Below are 17,394 nucleotides of genomic sequence, written 5' to 3'. Positions count from 1 at the left end.
AACAAACAATCACAAGAACATATTTCAAGCAATTGTGTAGAGGCATTTCAATAAAATCCATTTGTAATCTGGTGAAAGGACCACCCTCTCGACCTATGATTCCTGTACCTACAATTGATTTCCTGTTTGGATTCATTTGCTGGCAAGTTAAACACCTCTGACAAAGAGATTCTGCAATCGTTCTGAATTTAGTATTAAACCAAGTTTCTTTAAAAAGTCTGATCATGGAATCTCTTCCAATATGACCAGGGCCATGATACAATCTGGCCATGTCAGCAATCAAACAATTTGGTAAAACTACTCTGCCATCTTTGTAAGTCCAAACTCCATCCTCACCTCGTGGTCTACATTCTGAACTTAACCACGTGTCTTTCTCCTCATCATCAGCTTCATTTTGCAAATCCCTGATTTCTTGCCATGTTTCAACTACTGTTGTTAGCATCAATGAATTCGAATCACATTCCTACTTCTTTCCCGATTAAATGCACGACCATTTTTTGCACAATACTTTGCTGTCTCATCTGCATAAGCATTGCCTTTGGTGATATAATCTTCACCTTTTGTATGAGCTGCGCACTTTACCACAGCAATTTCTTTTGGTAACTGTATGGCATTAATCAATCTCTTTATGAATACTGCATTTTTAATTGGTGATCCTGCTGAAGTTAAATAGCCTCTCTGAGACCAGAGTTGTCCATAATCATGCACAACTCCATACCCATACTGGCTATCAGTTATTATGGTAACTCTCAAATCTTTTGATATTTCACAAGCACGAATTAAAGCAATCAATTCAGCCACCTGTGCTGAACGAATTCCTTCAAGACATGATGCTTCTTCAACATCTGCAACTGTACAAACAGAGTATGCTGCTTTTAAAACACCTCCCTCCGATCTTAGACAGGAGCCATCTACAAAGTAGACAAAATCGGATTCAGGCAAAGGTTCATCTTTAATATCCTGCCTGGGCTTGGTACAGTACTCCATAACATCCAAGCATTCATGTTCCACTTCATTTTCATCAACAATTTCAGAATCAGGTAACAATGTGGAAGGATTTAAGTTCACACATCTTGCAATAGAGACATTATCTGCTCCCAGAATTATTTTCTCGTATTTAGTTAACCTGTTACTAGTCAGATGTTGAGTTTTATCTCTTGTCAGGAGTATTTCAACTGAATGAGGAACATAAACCTTTACAGGAAACCCCATTATGATTCCTTCACTCTGTTCCAGACTAACACTCGTTGCTGCAACAGCTTTCAAGCAACCTGGTAAGGCTTTTGCAACAGGATCAAGAACTGCAGAGAAATATGCAATGGGTTTCTTCAGATTCCCATTCCTTTGAATTAACACAGACAATGCACATCCTTCTCTTTCACTGCAATACAGTTCAAAACCTTTCTCGTAATTTGGCATGCCTAGAGCTGGAGCTTCACATAAGCTTCTCTTTAGATTTTCAAAAGATTCCAACTCAACTTCATTTAGAACAATTGGATCTTTTACATCTGACTTTGTCAATTTTTGTAGTGGTTTCGCAATTACCGAAAATCCACTTATCCATTGTCGACAGTAACCAACCATTCCTAGAAACATTCTGACCTGTCTTTGTGTTCTTGGAGGTTGCATTGCCTGAATCATTTTAATTCTCTCAATTGTCACCTGTCTCATTCCTTTTGCAATTCTATGACCAAGATATTTCACTTCCTGTTTACAAAACTGCAATTTCGCAGGAGACACTTTATGTCCCTCATCTGCTAGATGATTCAAAAGTATAATCGTGTCTGTTACACAATTCTCTCTTGTTTTTGCTGCGATCAACAGATCATCAATATACTGTACTAATGTCGACCTGCCAGGTAAGTCTAGATCTTCTAAAGATCTCTTTAATAACTCATTAAAGATGGAAGGACTCTCTGTATACCCCTGAGGAATTCTGCACCATGCAAGGGTCCTACTCTGGAATCTGAAAGCGAAGAATTCCTGGCTCTCTGGATGCAATGGTACAGTAAAGAACGCATTGCGAAGATCAATGACAGTATACCATTCTGCATCATGTGGAATCTGGTATAAGATAACTGCTGGATTTGGAACCACAGGACAACATGGAACAACAATTTGATTAATTTTCCTCAAATCCTGAACAATTCTGTACGTTCCATTTGATTTTTTGATTCCCATAATCGGTGAATTACAAGGACTGCTCTCAATTTCTTTCAAAACACCTTGTTTAATGAATTTTTCAATCACAGGAATAACACCCTCAATTGTCTCTGTCTTCATTTTATACTGAGGAATGTTTGGAAATTCTATTCCCTGCTTCACTGTAATTTTGACTGGATCGACATGTTTCATCAGACCCATCTCATTTCCAGTCAAGTCCCAAATTTCAGCTTTAATTGTTTCTTTAAGCTCTTCTGGTAGATTTTCTTTCTCAAATGCAGGAAACAATTTTGTTTCCTCTGTTTCCACCAACATCATTGTCATTCTGTACAAACCATCTTCTTCCATTGTTTGTAATTCAACTCCTTCAGGAGAACAATATATTCTGCAATTCATTTTGCACAATATATCTCTCCCTAGCAAATTCACCGGACTGCTGTTACAAACTACAAATCTGTGCTTGTCTTTAAAATTTCCAATCTCAACTGGCACTGGATTAGTTAGATCCGTTTTAATGTGTTGATTACTTACTCCGACTACTTGGATGGTTTCCCCAGAGAGAGGTAGGTTTTCAATTTCCACTGATCTAACAGTAGAACGGGTAGCACCAGTGTCCACAAGAAAAGTGATGTCTACATCATTAACTTTCCCATTTACAAATGGACCAGACTGGTCAACCTCAAGAGTGGCTCCAATCACGCACTCTTCCCCCTCTCTCGGGCACCGTCAGAAGCAGTCATCAGAATCACTTCCTTGTTGCTCAGTCAACAGAAACTGTCCTGAAGCATTTTGCACAATTTGTCTTTGAGTCCTTATTACCTGATCATCTCCTTGAAATCCCACACTTGGATTATATTTTTGACTTCCCCCACAATTGGGAAAAGGAGGTTGTGGCAACTGATTCTGTTGGTGATTCAACTGACGCTGCAGCTGTCGCTGAAGACTCAGGTCATTAAGATTACGTTGTAACTGTAGCTGTCGCTGCAGATGAACATCATTCTGCATCTGTGGGTTTAACAATGGATTTTTTAAATTTCTGGGTGGTTTCTTACACTCATCTCTCCAATGTCCAATCTCTCCGCAATTAAAACAAGGTAATTTCTGTTTTAGTTCTTCAACTTTAGGATTATATTTTCTGTTAATATTAAATTTAAATTTTCCTTGTCCCTGATTCTGGTTCTGATTTTGAACAAAATTTGTATTTTTGTTTTCAAGATTAGCAATTTGTTGCTCAGCCACTTTTACTTGAGCCCACATTGCTTTTTCCTTCAGTTTCTTTTGTTTTACTTCTATCTCATCACTGCAGTATTTTGCTTTTCTCAAAATATCATCAACAGAAAGTGATTGCCATCCGACAATATTATTCCTGATCATTTCTCCAACTTCTGGTCTAAGACCATAAACAAATCTATAGATGAAATGGCTCATATCCTTTTCATCCAATTTCTCATAGCCACTGTATTGTTTAAAAACCAACAGTAACCTTTCATAAAATGAATGAACTGATTCCTTTGGTTCCTGATTTGTTCTGTCTATTTTAACCCAGTCAACCTCTTTTGGGGCAATTTTTTGTTTTAACCGGTAAATCACTTTTTCATAAAAGTCCATTACTATCGGAGCTGGAGCACCTGTTTCTTTAATTCGCTCCGGTTCCTCTTTTGGCCAACTTATTGCTATTTTGCATTCTGTCCAAAGATCTGATGGGACAACAATGTCAAAAAATCCATCCATATCAATCCACAGAACTTTTGAGACTTTGATAAATCTGTCTACCTGTCGATACCATTCAACGGGCTTTTCTCTCAATCTTGGAAAATCATTTGTCTAAAGTGATAACTCATTTTTCAAATCAAATCCAATTAATCAAATGTTCGTAAAGTATTTCCGGGATGTTCCACAACACCAACCAATCCGTGCGCGAAACACACCAACAAGCCAATCAGGGTTGAGCCACGTCACCACTTTGCTCAACCAATAGAAATGGAGTTTTCTCGAAGAGCCAATCAGCTTACAGCTCGTCAGAGATTCAAGAACCAATCAGAAAACAGCTTGTGACGTATGTTAACCAATCACAGCGCGAACCTGTATGACGTACACAGCCGCTGCGGCTTCTCGCGTCTCACTCCCAGCGCTCACCCCTCCTTCACAAAAACTTTTCACAGCGCCATTTTAAGAACGCTTTTCGATGAAAATTAATTCAACAACGACAAGAAAGATTCATCTGTCTGTTTTTCTAAATAAGTGACAGAGTTCAGTCATACAAGAATTCTTTACGTGGAATAGACGACGCTATTCTCACAGAATATACATTCGCCGATAAAGTAATCCTTTTACTCTACCCTTCAAACAAGTAATAATGAACTCATTTCCCTCAGAATGCACATCCAAGTGACAATTCAAAGTTTAACTTGAACACAATTACAAAACAATTACGCACTTTCAAACGGAAAATATCCCTAATCAAACACACATGAAATCCGTACAGGACTCTCACCTGTTTATAGATATCATGCACCGTTAATAAAATAAACGACGTTATCCGTACAGGACTCTCACCTGTTTATAGATATTAAACATGTAATCCGTACAGGACTCTCACCTGTTTATAGATAATCATGCACCGGCGTTATCTTATCCCTCACTCAAGCTCGAATATATACTATTACTTTTATCACAGTGAGTTTTATAACAGGCTCATTGTCCCTATACTCATGCTGTTCAAATTTCTTAGATAATCCTCACTATACAACATTCACACCTAACCCTGACATGTGTTGCACGACCACAACACTTGTGATACACGACGATACCACTATTCTGAAACAGATCAAATGTACTGTGTGACTACCTTCTCATCACACTATCTGTACCGGTACAACTCACATATAACACGAGAACGAACTCAACAGGTGTTAGACATCGATCCTATATCATTATCATATCATATTGATTACCATAGCAACCATCAAATTCTGCTACCAGAAGAATTGATCCAGCGGCCTATAGGAAATATGTCATAAACTACGCTACCCAACTCCACTAATTACTCTATAAATCACTAATCAAACACAAAGGCCCATTAATCAAACATGACATATTTTGACCAACTGAATCATGTGGCCTAATTAACTTATTCACAAATTATATACATTTATATACAACCGCGGTAAATAATGACATTATATTAACAAACCTAACTATTTATTAAGCCACATATGGCGATTGAATCTAGCTAATGGTAACCTGAACCCCTGAAATAACAAGACCAGCTTGTTTTCAAAAGTAAGATTTTATTAACTATTATTTTAGTTTCATAAATGTAATTTTTATTAAAAGCGTTTTTATTAGAATCATTGAAGAAAAAGCATTATAAAATGTAAAATTTATTATTGCAAATGAAATTATTAATTTGACATTTTTCAAAACCTAAGTCCCTAACTAAGCTAAATAAATGGAAATAAAGTAAAATCTTTGAGATCTCTTACGTGCTCCAAATAAAGTCCGTCAGCACGACACCCTCATCCAAAGGTCAGAAAGCAGCTGCGTGACCCTTCCACGGGGCATGGATTTTTATACCTTTCTGCGCTAAGGTAATCTAAGTAAAAGTAAATCTTTTCTGCAAAAGTCGGAGTATCATTGGTCCACGAGTGACAAGTGACATGTCACCACATATTTCAAAACATCAGTTCCGTCACTTTCTTAGAGTCCATTGTCTCTATTATTCGAGCTCCGAGGCTACCTCTAGTTGCAACATTTTTTGCAAGAAATTGTCATCATGTCTTTTTGCTTCCTCGGATGCAAAGTTATCAAATGTTCCTCCTGCCGGTTCCTGGCCTTGGCCTTGTCCGACTAGAAAATTGTCAGAGCCTCATAGTATTCACCAAACGTTGTAACTTTGACGGAAACTTTTCAGAATAGACTTTTCATGCTCCGTGCAGAAATTAAAATTCTTCTCTTTAGCAAACTCGAGTAAACTAGGCCCAAAGCAGTCAATTTAATGTCACTAGTGTATAAACAAACACAAGAAAATAATTAATGAAAGAAATATTATTTATTCTATAGCCACCCTTAATTGCTAATGTTTAACCCATAAGTCTAAGTTACCTAGCTGAAGCAAACAAATAAAGCAGCATTTTATATCTACCAGTCTTCATAAAATCCAACGAAATTCCTTATGCACCTATAGAGAATAGAATGACACCACATAGACAAGGAAAGCAAAATAAGCACATGCCACTTTTTAAATTGAGCCGCAATGAGTCATGACATGACAAAATAACAAAAATGTATTTATTATTTTTGCACGAACAAAAAGATGCAACAATAATGCACATTTATGAGCACACATGTTAATGTCCCACGTGTAATAAATTTAATCTAAGTTGAATTAATACAAACACAGCACAAAACATTAATAGGATTATTTTGTATTATGGAAATGTGACTTTGCGAGTTGAAATAAAATTTTATTCCATATCTCGCTCCATCAGTAGTCAAAAGAAACATCAGGCCCCAGCTACATTGCAAGACAATAAGAATAACAGCTCCTAAATGACCTGTGTTTGTGTTTCCAGGGGTGCTGCTCCCAAAAGGCTTCTCTCATATGTATGATCATTTTGTGAGTTTCTCCTTGTGGAGTCTCAGACCATCAACTCCCTACTGCCTGCCATCACCTGGAGACAAGTAGTGTGTCTGCTCTTAGCCTATGTGGAAAACACAAACCAAGTCTGAGAATGGAGTATAACAAGGACTTAAACTGCCAGTCAGTGTTCTAGAACTTCTCAATAACCAGTGTTAGTGGCTACCTGCACAGTGATGGGACATAGTCTGAGATCTATGACTGGCGTCCTTGACAGACAGCATCCTAGAGGTAGAATGACATCTGTGGTAAAATGCCACCTGAAAGCATTGGCAGATCCTCCTAATGCTTGAAGGAGTGTTGCCCCTCCTGCAGCGAGCACCACAGGTAAACACACAGAATAATAAAATGATCATTACCATTTTATTATTCTGTGATCTGCAGTGCCAGATCGCGCAGGTGTGTGTGAGGGTGGGGGCGGGGCTGCGATAGCAGCATGGTGGCTGCTGCCAGTGGGCATGTCGGACATGCTAACTGTCTATAGCTGACCTATCGACATGCACACTGTAGACCCAGCAATCCCAGGGCTGTGAAACAGCCGGGGGATTGCTGGCACATGCTTCCAGCCTCAAACACTCTAAAGTGGTGCAGAGGATATTGGCCTAGATTGCAATGGTGGAGAGTGCATTGGTTTTGATTAAAGTGGTGTGGAGTGCACTGACCTAGAGTTGAGTGGCGCACAGTGCAGTGGTGTGGAGTGGAGTGGTACAGAGTAGAGTGCAGTGATGCAGTACAGATTGCAGTGGCTCAGACTGCAATGGTGCAGGGTAGAGTGGGGTGAGGTAGAGTAGATTGTTTCAGAGTACAGTGAAGTGACATAGAGTGGAGTGGTGCAGGGTAGAGTGGAGTGGTGCAGGGTAGAGTGCAAATGTGTAAAGTAGAGTGGTGTAGAGTGAGGTGGCATGGTGTTCAGTGGTGCAGAGTATATTAGAGTGCCGTAGAGTGCAGTGGCGTAGAGTGAAGTAATGCAGAGTAGAGTGGCTTAAAGTGTATTGGCTCAGAGCGCTGTTGGGTGGTGAAAAGTTGAGTGCTGCAGAGTAGTGTAGTATAGAGACCAGTAGCATACAGTACAGTGGTGTAGAGTAGAATAGGGTGGCTTAGAGTGCAGTGACGTAGAGCGTAATGGTGAAGGGCAGGGGTGTCCAACCTTTTTTACGATAAGAGCTGCTTATTTTCAATGAAAATCATATCAAGCTACTAATAGTTTTTGTGTGGTAATAATGACCACATCCGACAGGATTACATTAATGGCCTTACTGTCCAATATTACCAGCAGTGATTGCCTCAGTGCATCAGGCACAGTTGGCATCAGTAATGTGAAAATGGGTTTATCAATTTTGAAAGCATCAGTAAAATTCATGACAGCCAAAGTTACACTGCCCCTAGCATCAAGGAAATAATTTAAGTACTGTCTTCCCAATAGATCAACTAGATCAGAGCTGCACCACTTTTGAAGTAAACAAGTCCATACAGTTAGTTATTGCTCAATGAGGCACGGGGTGAGCAATTTCTTCTTTAATATTTCATTCTTAAAGAGCAACAGCCAACGCGTTTCGTCCTATAGCGTAGGACTTCTTCAGGGCATTCATCAGTCTGAGTCGACCGGAAGATAGGGTGCTTATGGTAGTTGCCTCGTAAATAGATTTTTTCAAACAGAAGTAGCAATCTCACATCTCATCTGTATATCAAATGGAAGATCCAAAGTAAGAATCAGAACGATATATAATGGATTCCAGTTTCCAATAGTCGTAAAGAGTTCTGTAGATAACTTGGCACGGGCGGGAGGAGCACAACAGATATTATGCTGGATTACACTTCCAATCATGAAGTACGGCTGCCTGTATTAAGAGGATGTGCAGGTTCTAATGTACCACTACATTTCCTATATAACTGTGGTTATCATATCACATTATCTACAGAACTCCTTACTATTACAAGGCAGCTACCATACGCACCCTATCTTCCAGTCGACTCAGACTGATGAATGCCCTGAAGAAGTCCTTCGCTATAAGATGAAATGCGTTGGCTGTTGCTCTTTAAGATTGAAATAATAAAGAAGAAATTGTCTCACCCGTGCCTCATTGAGCAATAACTAACTGTATGGACTTGTTGTGATGCTCTGATCTAGTTTATCTGTACTATTGCCCCTGGTGAAGGGGGTGCTCATGGACAGGGGGCACTTTTAGAAGCTTGCACACAAGATAGTTCAAGATTTTGATTTTATTGATGACTTCTTTGTGATTGGTGCCGCAAGTGCTTTTGGTTGGTCCACTGTCCAAGTTTTGTGTTTCTTGTACTGTCTTCCCAATGCCTCATAATTTATTATTCAAATATCAGCTTTAAATATATTTTGGAAATCCAGCTATTTGTCTCCAAACTTCAGCTAAGCATATGAGTTTTGCACATTTCTGTCTCAAATATATGCAGTTCAATTTTGGGATACATATATTAAGCAACCAAGCAAAAGTTTATACTTCAGTAGGCTGGGCTGTACACAGGCGAGCTACTTGTCGGTAGTTGGAGAGCTACTAGTAGCTCACAAGCTACTCGTTGGAGAAGCCGGGTAAAGAGTGATGCAGCAGGCAGTGTTGTAGAGTTGTTGGTGTACAGTGAATTGGCATAGAGTGCATTGGTTTTGAGTAAAGAGGTTTAGAGTGTAGTGACATAGAGTGCAGTGGTTTAGAGTATAGTGGGGTAGAGTCCAGTGGAGCAGAGTAGATGGGTGCAGAGTAGAGTAGCATAGAGTGGTGCAGCACAGAGTGCAGTGGCGTAGAGTAGAGTGACATGGCATAAAGCGGAAGGGTGCAGGGTAGAGTGGAGTGGTACTGGGCAGAGTTCAGTGATGTAGAGTAGAGGTATAGAGTGCACTGGTGCAGAGTGGAGTGGTACAGAGTACAGTGCATTGGCGTAGAGTGCAGTGTTGCAGAGTAAAGTGGCATTAAGTGGAGTGGTACAGAGTAGAGTTGAGTGGCCAATACCGGAGAAGTGTAGAGTGCAGTGGTGAAGAGTGCAGTGGTGCAGAGTAGAGTGGTGCAGAGTAGAGTAGAGAGGCATAGAGTGAAGTGGCATAGAGCGCAGTGTCATAGAGTGCAGTGGTGCACAGTAGATTAGATTAGCGAAACTAATTTGGCGTAGAGTGCAGTGGCATAGAGTGAAGTGGCATAGAGTAGAGTGATGCAGGGTAGAGTGCTGTGGCATAGAGTGGAGTGGTACAGAGTAGAGTGCATTGGTATAGAGTCCAGGGGCATAGAGTGCAGTGTTACAGAGTAAGGTAGCATACAGTGGAGTGGTACAGAGTAGAGTAGAGAGGTCTAGGCTGTAGTGGCAAAGAGTGTAGTGGTGCATAGTAGAGAGAAGTAGAGTGCATTGGCATGCTGTAGAGTGGTGCAAGGAGAGTAGGGTTGCATAGAGTAAAGTGGCACAGAGTACCGTGTCATAGTGTGCAGTGGTGCACAGAAGATTCAAATGGCATAGAGCGGATTCGAATAGAGTGCAGTGGCATAAAGTGCAGTGGCATAGAGAATATTGTTGTGGAGTGGCGTAGAGTAGAGTGCAGTGGCATAGAGTGACAGAGAGTGCACGGTTGCAGAGTAGAGCATTGTGGAGTGCTGTGGTGTAGAGTGCATTGATGTGCAGTGTCATAGTGTAGAATGATGCAGAGTAAAGTATCATAGAGAGCAGTAGTGCAGAGAACAGTTGTGCAGACTAGAATAGAGTGGCGTAGAGTTCAGTGATGTAGAGTGCAATGGTGTAGTGTGCAGTGACATATCATGACATATCGTGAGGTGTAAAGTGCAGTGGCATAGAGTAGAGTGTTGCAGAGTAGAGTATACTGGGTTAAAGTGCAGTGATGCAGAGTAGATTGGCATATAGTGCTATGTTGTAGAGTGTATTGGTTTTGAGTAAAGTGGTGAACAGTGGAATGGCGTAGAGTGCAGAAGTATAGAAAAGAGTGGCATAGAGTAGAGGTGTGTAAAGGGGTATAGAGTGGAGTAGAGTGCCACATCGTAGAATGAGTGGTGTAGTGTGCATTAGCTTACAGTAGAGTGTTGTAGAGTACAGTGGTGCAGAGAAGATTAGAGTGGCTAAGAGTGGATTGGCGTAAAGAGCAATGGCATAGAGTGGAGTGCTGCAGAGTAGAGTGGCCTAGAGTGTAGTGGAGTAGAGTGCATTAGCGTAAAATGTAGTAGATTGGTGTAGCGCTGAGTGGTTCAGAGTAGAACGCAGTGGCATAGATTGCATTAGTGCAGAGTAGAGTGGGGTAGAGTTCAGTGGCAAAGAGTGCAGTGTTGCCAAGTAGAGTAGCATAGAGTGATGCAGAGCAGAGTGGTGCAGGGTAGAGTGGAGTGATGCAGAGTAGAGTGGCGTAGAGTGCAGTGGCATAGAGAGCAGGGGCGTGGAGTGCATGCAGTGGCGTGGACTGCAGTGGCATAGAGTTCAGTGGAAGAGAGTGCAGTGTTGCAGAGTCGACTGTCGTAGAGTGCAGTAGTGAATAGTAGAGTGGCGCAGAGTGCAGTGGCATAGCGTGGAGTGGTGCTGAGTAGAGTGGCATTGAGGGCAGTGGCGTAGAGTACAGTGGTGCTGAGTAGAAAAGAGATCTATAGAGTGCAGTGACAGAGTATAATGGTGTAGATAGCAGTGGCTGAGAGTATTGCAGAGCAGAGTATAGTAGCATGGATTGCAATGGTGCAGAACAGATTGGTGCAGAGTGCAGTGGAGTAGAGGGCATTGGTTTTGAGTAAAGTGGTGTAGAGAGCAGTGGTTAGAGTAGAGTGCAGTGGTGTAGAGTAGCATGTTGAACAGTGAAGTACGGTGTCATAGACTGTAGTGCTGCAGCGTAGATTGTAATGGGATAGAGTGCAGTGTTGTAGAGTGGAGTATAGTGGAGTGGTGCTGAGTGGAGCGGCGTAGAGTATATCCTTTCAGAAGAGAGTGAAGTTACGCAGAGTGGAGGCGTGCATAGTAGAGTGGAGTGGTGCAGGCTAGAGTGCAGTGGCGAAGAGTGCAGTGGTATAGAGTAGAGAGGGGTAGAGTGCGGTGGTACAGAGTAGATTAGAGTGGCATATAGTGGATTGGCATATAGTGCACTGGCGTTAAGTGGAGTGGTAAAGAATAGAGTGCTGTGGCATGGAGTGCAGTGGTGCAGAGTAGAGTAGAGAGGCATAGAGTGAAGTGGCATAGAGTGGAATGGTGCAGAGGAGAGTGCAGTGACGCAGTGTGGAGTGGCATAGTGTGGAGTGGTGCAGAGTAGAGTGCAGTGGTGTGGAGTGGTGCACAGTAGAGTGGGGAGGGGTAAAGTGGAGTATGCATGGTGTGGTAGTGCACAGCCATTACATACAACACGTCTTCATTTGAAATGACCATTACATTTGCACAGACATACAGTTTTACTGATAAAAGTATTCAGGGGACAAACAATGTGTGGAAATGTCATTACCTAGTATATTGATTTGTTTTTATCGTATTAAAATATTTGTTTCCACCTCACTTCAGAATAACCAAAAAATTGCTTCATTTGTGCCTTCCTTCTTCTGATTTTTCCTGAAATATCTGCACATTTCATTTACAAACATGTACATTTTGGTATATACGAAAAAAAAACATTGTACAGCCTTCCTCCGGCATGCCCCCAGTAGTCAGCATGATTGTCACATAAATCCTCACAGTTTGAAGTCAGAGAAAGTAAAGTAAACACCAAGCTGCCTGGAAGAAAGAGACTGTATTTCCTTAATGCACAACAAATGTGACAAAATAAGAACAAAGATTTAAAGGCCTGTTTACAGAAATGGGCCACGAAAGGGACAAACTCAACCTCTACAGCCTAGAACAAATAAAGCCAGCAAATAGAAAGCAAGCAAATGTGAGTTATGAACCACAAAGCCAATGGTAAGCAATGGGCGGAATGCATTCCCAGGGAAGCTTTCCTAAAGGTCCTCAAGATGTCATTAGCAAACCAGAAAGCTGCGCTGTCTGGGAGACTTCGACCTAAACAGGATGCTGGAGATACAACTCCTACTTTGATTTAATGAAACCATAACATGCATATTTAAACTAGACAAGTAAAGGGAAGACATTGTGTCACAGTTATGAGACCAGGTCTTGGGAGTGTGTCTGTTTCTCATAAGAGAACTCGAGATATGCTTTCAACTGATGAAACACTCATGACTAGGCTAACAAGGTCAAAAGAAAGGCAAAATATTCAAGATGTCATTTCAAATAATTTCACAATACTCTATCTTTTTTCAGATATAAATGAATGTACGTTGAACACGCACAAGTGCAGTCTTCATGCAGACTGCCTCAACACTCAGGGATCCTTCAAGTGCAAATGTAAACAGGGCTACCGCGGCAATGGACTTGAGTGCTCTCGTAAGTATCTTTGGTGATTGTCTTGTTAACACTGGTAGTCACTTCTTACAACCTCATGAGCATTATAATGTAAAAACGTTACATTGACGGGTTGGAACATTTGCACCCATGTCTATCTTACACTGACCTGAAGATATGCACAGGAGCGAAGATAAGCAACCATTAGACTTAGGCATGTGCAGTTTGTGTCTCAGGTCACTTGGTAACTAAATCTATTTTACTAGATGGTCAGTTCTGCTGGAAGCAGTTTAGCTTCGGGTTGGATATGTTTGTTTATTTATTTTAAATTGTGGAATCTTCTACTAGTAGGACTTATCATGGACACTTAATGGGAACATTTTAAAAAAGAAGCAAAAGGAGCATGTACTGTAACACACATTGGGAAGAAGGCCTAACCTTTTGCACCAGTTTGGACCCTGTTAAACCACTGATTTTTAGAGACTGTTATAGCACGTTACTTAACTTTGTTGACTCTGTGCAAGGTTCCATGCAATTGATGTTTTCAATCTTGTTTTGATTTATTTTATGTTTTTGGTATTTTGTTGTGTACTGTTACTATGTATTTTTTCTTATTTTTTTGTTGTGTGCCGAGAAGCTGGGTCATTGGAATTGTAACACCTTATAAACAAACATAGGATTCACTCTACCAGGGTCAAATTTTATGTCCCCTCAATGTTTTCCATGGGCAAAGTATGTACAGACCCTATATAAAATTAATGTTTAGATTAGTCAATAGAAAAGTTATTTAGATGTGCTTTTTTTCTAACCTAGATGTAATTCTAATAAAAGCATCTAAACCATCTGAAGCAATACACCCACAAGTGATCCTGCTATGAATCAGCCAAGAGGTTTCAGATTTAGCTTGTTATGTGCACTTTAAAACTAATCAATATTATTAAATTATATGCAAAGCCACTGGAAGTATGTGGCAGAGGAGGACCGAATTATGCAGCAGGGTTGACTAAACTGTGTGCCTGGAAAAGGCAAATAATAATAATGTGCCACATTTTGTGATAGTATTACTTCATTATTTTGACATTTTTACATGTTAACACTGCCTCTGAAAACATTCCACCTTATTAATACCAATTTAAAACCTAAGTACAGCAATAAGCAACTGAATGTTGACCAGTCAACATTTGTGAAGGGCCTTCCAGTGGGCAGGAAAATGTGTCGCCATATTTTTAGTAACTTTTGATCCATTTGAGCTAGTATCAAAATCGTTGTTTAAATCTGCAGATTATGCCTCAGATAATGGATTAAGTGGAAAATCTATAATTAGGTGAAAAATGTTGCAAAATAATACACATTTGGCAGAGTCATAATAAAATAACGAGTATTTCACACAAAACACGTGCTAAAAATAAATCTAACATAATATTAGACTGGGTACAACTAGGATAGGAACATGTGGCCAGATTAATTGGCCAGATTAATAATGTAACACACAACTCACAGAATAGCCATAAACTCAAGATATGAAATTAACGCAGTAAAACGGATTTAAAGGGTAGCATTGTATTCTGAGCATAGCTTTAGACAGCAGATTTCAAGCTTGGGCTTTGCAGATACTAACAATCAAGTATACCCACATCAAGTAACACCATAGGCATTGTTCTATTGCCTGTATTTGGAGATTGCCTTTCACCCTACTTTGAATGGCATTGCTAGGAAAAGAAAGACCAATGTGATTTACTGGGTAGCATTTGATAATCAGAATAACAGGACCAATCTCTGCCTCTCACAGATTTGACTTCACTGGCACAGACTATAGCACATCACCCCTTCTACATTCCCCCACATAGTTATTTCATTACATTCGCGCTGTCTGTGCCTATTTTCCACACAACCAGTTCCCCTGTGGCTCAGTGATGCCTCCCTGGACACATACATGCCTCACAGTTGTAACACAGCTCCTGGAAACTTCACCATGATGTACCTTTTCAACAGTCATTATGCGCTACACAACACAATTGGTTATGCCCTTGCGCTACCACTTAAACGTCCAATCAAAGCCTCAGCTCAGAATGCTTGAGTAGTGTAGCAGAAATAAATTCCTCAGGCAATCAGAGGCTTGCCACTGGGCAGAAACTCTCCATCTGCAGTTCATCAGATTCTCCTTACAGTGTCCATCAATGATGCCTACAATTCGATAGTGCGTCAACCCACAGAGTTAATTGAAGCTGGAAGTCTTTCTTTTGTGTTATTTGAGCTAAAGCCTGCTCCTAAGAGCCAATAACGGCGTTGTCTAGCACCGGTATATACATGGGATGATTGTGTGATATGTGGTGGGAGATAAAAGATGAAGCTTAACGGGGGTGGGGGTCTGGCTGGGCTGGGGGCAAATTTACAAGCGCAAAAGATTTAGAGGTGTTGTCAGTAAAAGGTCAATATGTTTCTGATTGAGCTATAATGTCTGACCCTGTAGAGTGTAGAAATTCTGAAATTTAATTGAACTTATTAACAGCTTGATTTTTTTGGGCTTTGGAAACTATGATGAATAAATATGATGATTTTATTTTGAGTGGGAGAACAATTAGTCTGCCTCTGACATCACAGTAAACATCCATCTATTCCTATTTAGAGGTGCTCGTTGTCAAAGGGTAAAAATTACAATAGAGATCGATCAGGGCGGTCCCACTTGTTAAGAACCATGCCAGATTTTCAGGTTAACAACATGTAATACATTCACATACTATGAGTACAAGTGGGATTATTTAGAAATCATTTTTTATCTAAAAATTCTGGGAAGGCTGCAACCTCACGGTCTTCCTAGGAATACCTTGAGGAAGACACTGATCAACTCAACAGCGAAGAACTGCTTGCTGTGTACTGTACCAGTCTCTAAATGGCATCCGCCATATTATTCAAGTGACTATGAACACTTTGAAATGTATAACCTGAAGAAAATGCAAGAAAAAACCAGTATGAGTAATATCTGACTCAGAGCTACTAATACTTAAGAATACGAGGAGGACATTGAATGAATGAATGACTGAATGAATGAATCATCCTGGATTTTTACCGCACACAGCTACTCAGAAGAGTATCCCTGCACTACTCACAGTAATAGATTAGGAAAGCACGCCAGGCTTACTTTTAAGGGGAAAGTCAAGTTTTTTCATTTCTATTTAAACTGATACTCATAGTCAGTTTGTTGAAGATGAAGAGGGAGCTTTTTCTATGGAAAGGGCCCACGATGGAAAAAGAACGGCCACCAGTTTTAGAAAGGTGGAACCTAGGAACTGCAGCCAGGTATCCATTAGAGGAATGCAAATTCCTATTTGGGCAGGGTCTTTGGATGCTAGTAGATAGGTATCTTGGGCCTGTTTTTCGCAGCACTGTGAACAGTAGAAGTAAGACTGTGAAGGAAATTCGATAATTCACTGAGAGCCAATGCAAAGCCCACAAGTAAGAGGAAATACGAGCCCTCATCGGAAGATTGAGCGCTAAGCAAGCCGCAGCAATGTTGTATTACCTGCAGTCTTTTAACTAATGTGGAAGACCTGAGTAGAGTGCATTTTCAAAATCCAACCTAAACATAATCAATGCCAGAATCACCGTGTTCCTGGCTGGAAGGGAAAAAGTGCAAGATTTATTTTGCTGTGTGTAAACAGTCAAAGCACATTCCTACCACTGTATTTATTTATTTTTGAACGGCCACCTGCTTGTCACCCTTGACCCCAACCACCTCAACTTGCAGAATTGGAGGGGAACCTCACCCTGGTCCATGAATATGCCAATCTAGGGTGAACTGTTGTCCAAAACTGAGAACCTCCATTTTATCTGCATTGCACTTTAGTTGGTTCAAGCGGATCCATAGAATAACTGAGGTAAGTCATGCTTTGAGGGGATCTGGGGCAATAGCTTTAACTCTGTTAAATGAAACGAAAAACTGAGTATCACCAGTTTAGGGGATTATTTTGACCCCAAAAGTATCCACCAAGGAGGCTAGCTGTGTAATATAGACATTAAACATAGTTGGGCTTAGGGCTGAGCCCTGATGAACTCCTACTGTGACTTTTCTTGAGCCTTAGGAATATGGAGGCATCCACACTCCCTGGCCCCTATCATCTAAAAACGACTCCAGTGCTGCACCCCCGAACTCTATATCCTGTAGGCAAGAAACAGCCTGGGACAGGGCACCATATCAAAGGTTGCTGATAAGTCTAGCAGGATCAGTACAGCCTTTCACCCAGAGTATTTCTAACAAGTTAAATTGC

General features: G+C 40.6%; 1 protein-coding gene across 1 annotated transcript in view; it reads left to right on the top strand.

Annotated features, from left to right (window-relative positions):
- Window positions 1-17,394, top strand: part of EGFL6 (EGF like domain multiple 6) — a 580,012-nt gene that overhangs the window by 327,691 nt on the left and 234,927 nt on the right. Inside the window, exon 7 of the mRNA XM_078657865.1 lies at window positions 13,049-13,171. Within this exon, the coding sequence (XP_078513991.1) occupies window positions 13,049-13,171 (123 nt within the window). The remainder of the gene's footprint in view (window positions 1-13,048; window positions 13,172-17,394) is intronic.

This window comes from Lissotriton helveticus, chromosome 8, assembly GCF_964261635.1.
Source record: "Lissotriton helveticus chromosome 8, aLisHel1.1, whole genome shotgun sequence".
NCBI classification, from domain to species: domain Eukaryota; kingdom Metazoa; phylum Chordata; class Amphibia; order Caudata; family Salamandridae; genus Lissotriton; species Lissotriton helveticus.
Note: the sequence above shows the minus strand (reverse complement) of the source record. Positions and strands in the feature narration are given on the sequence as shown.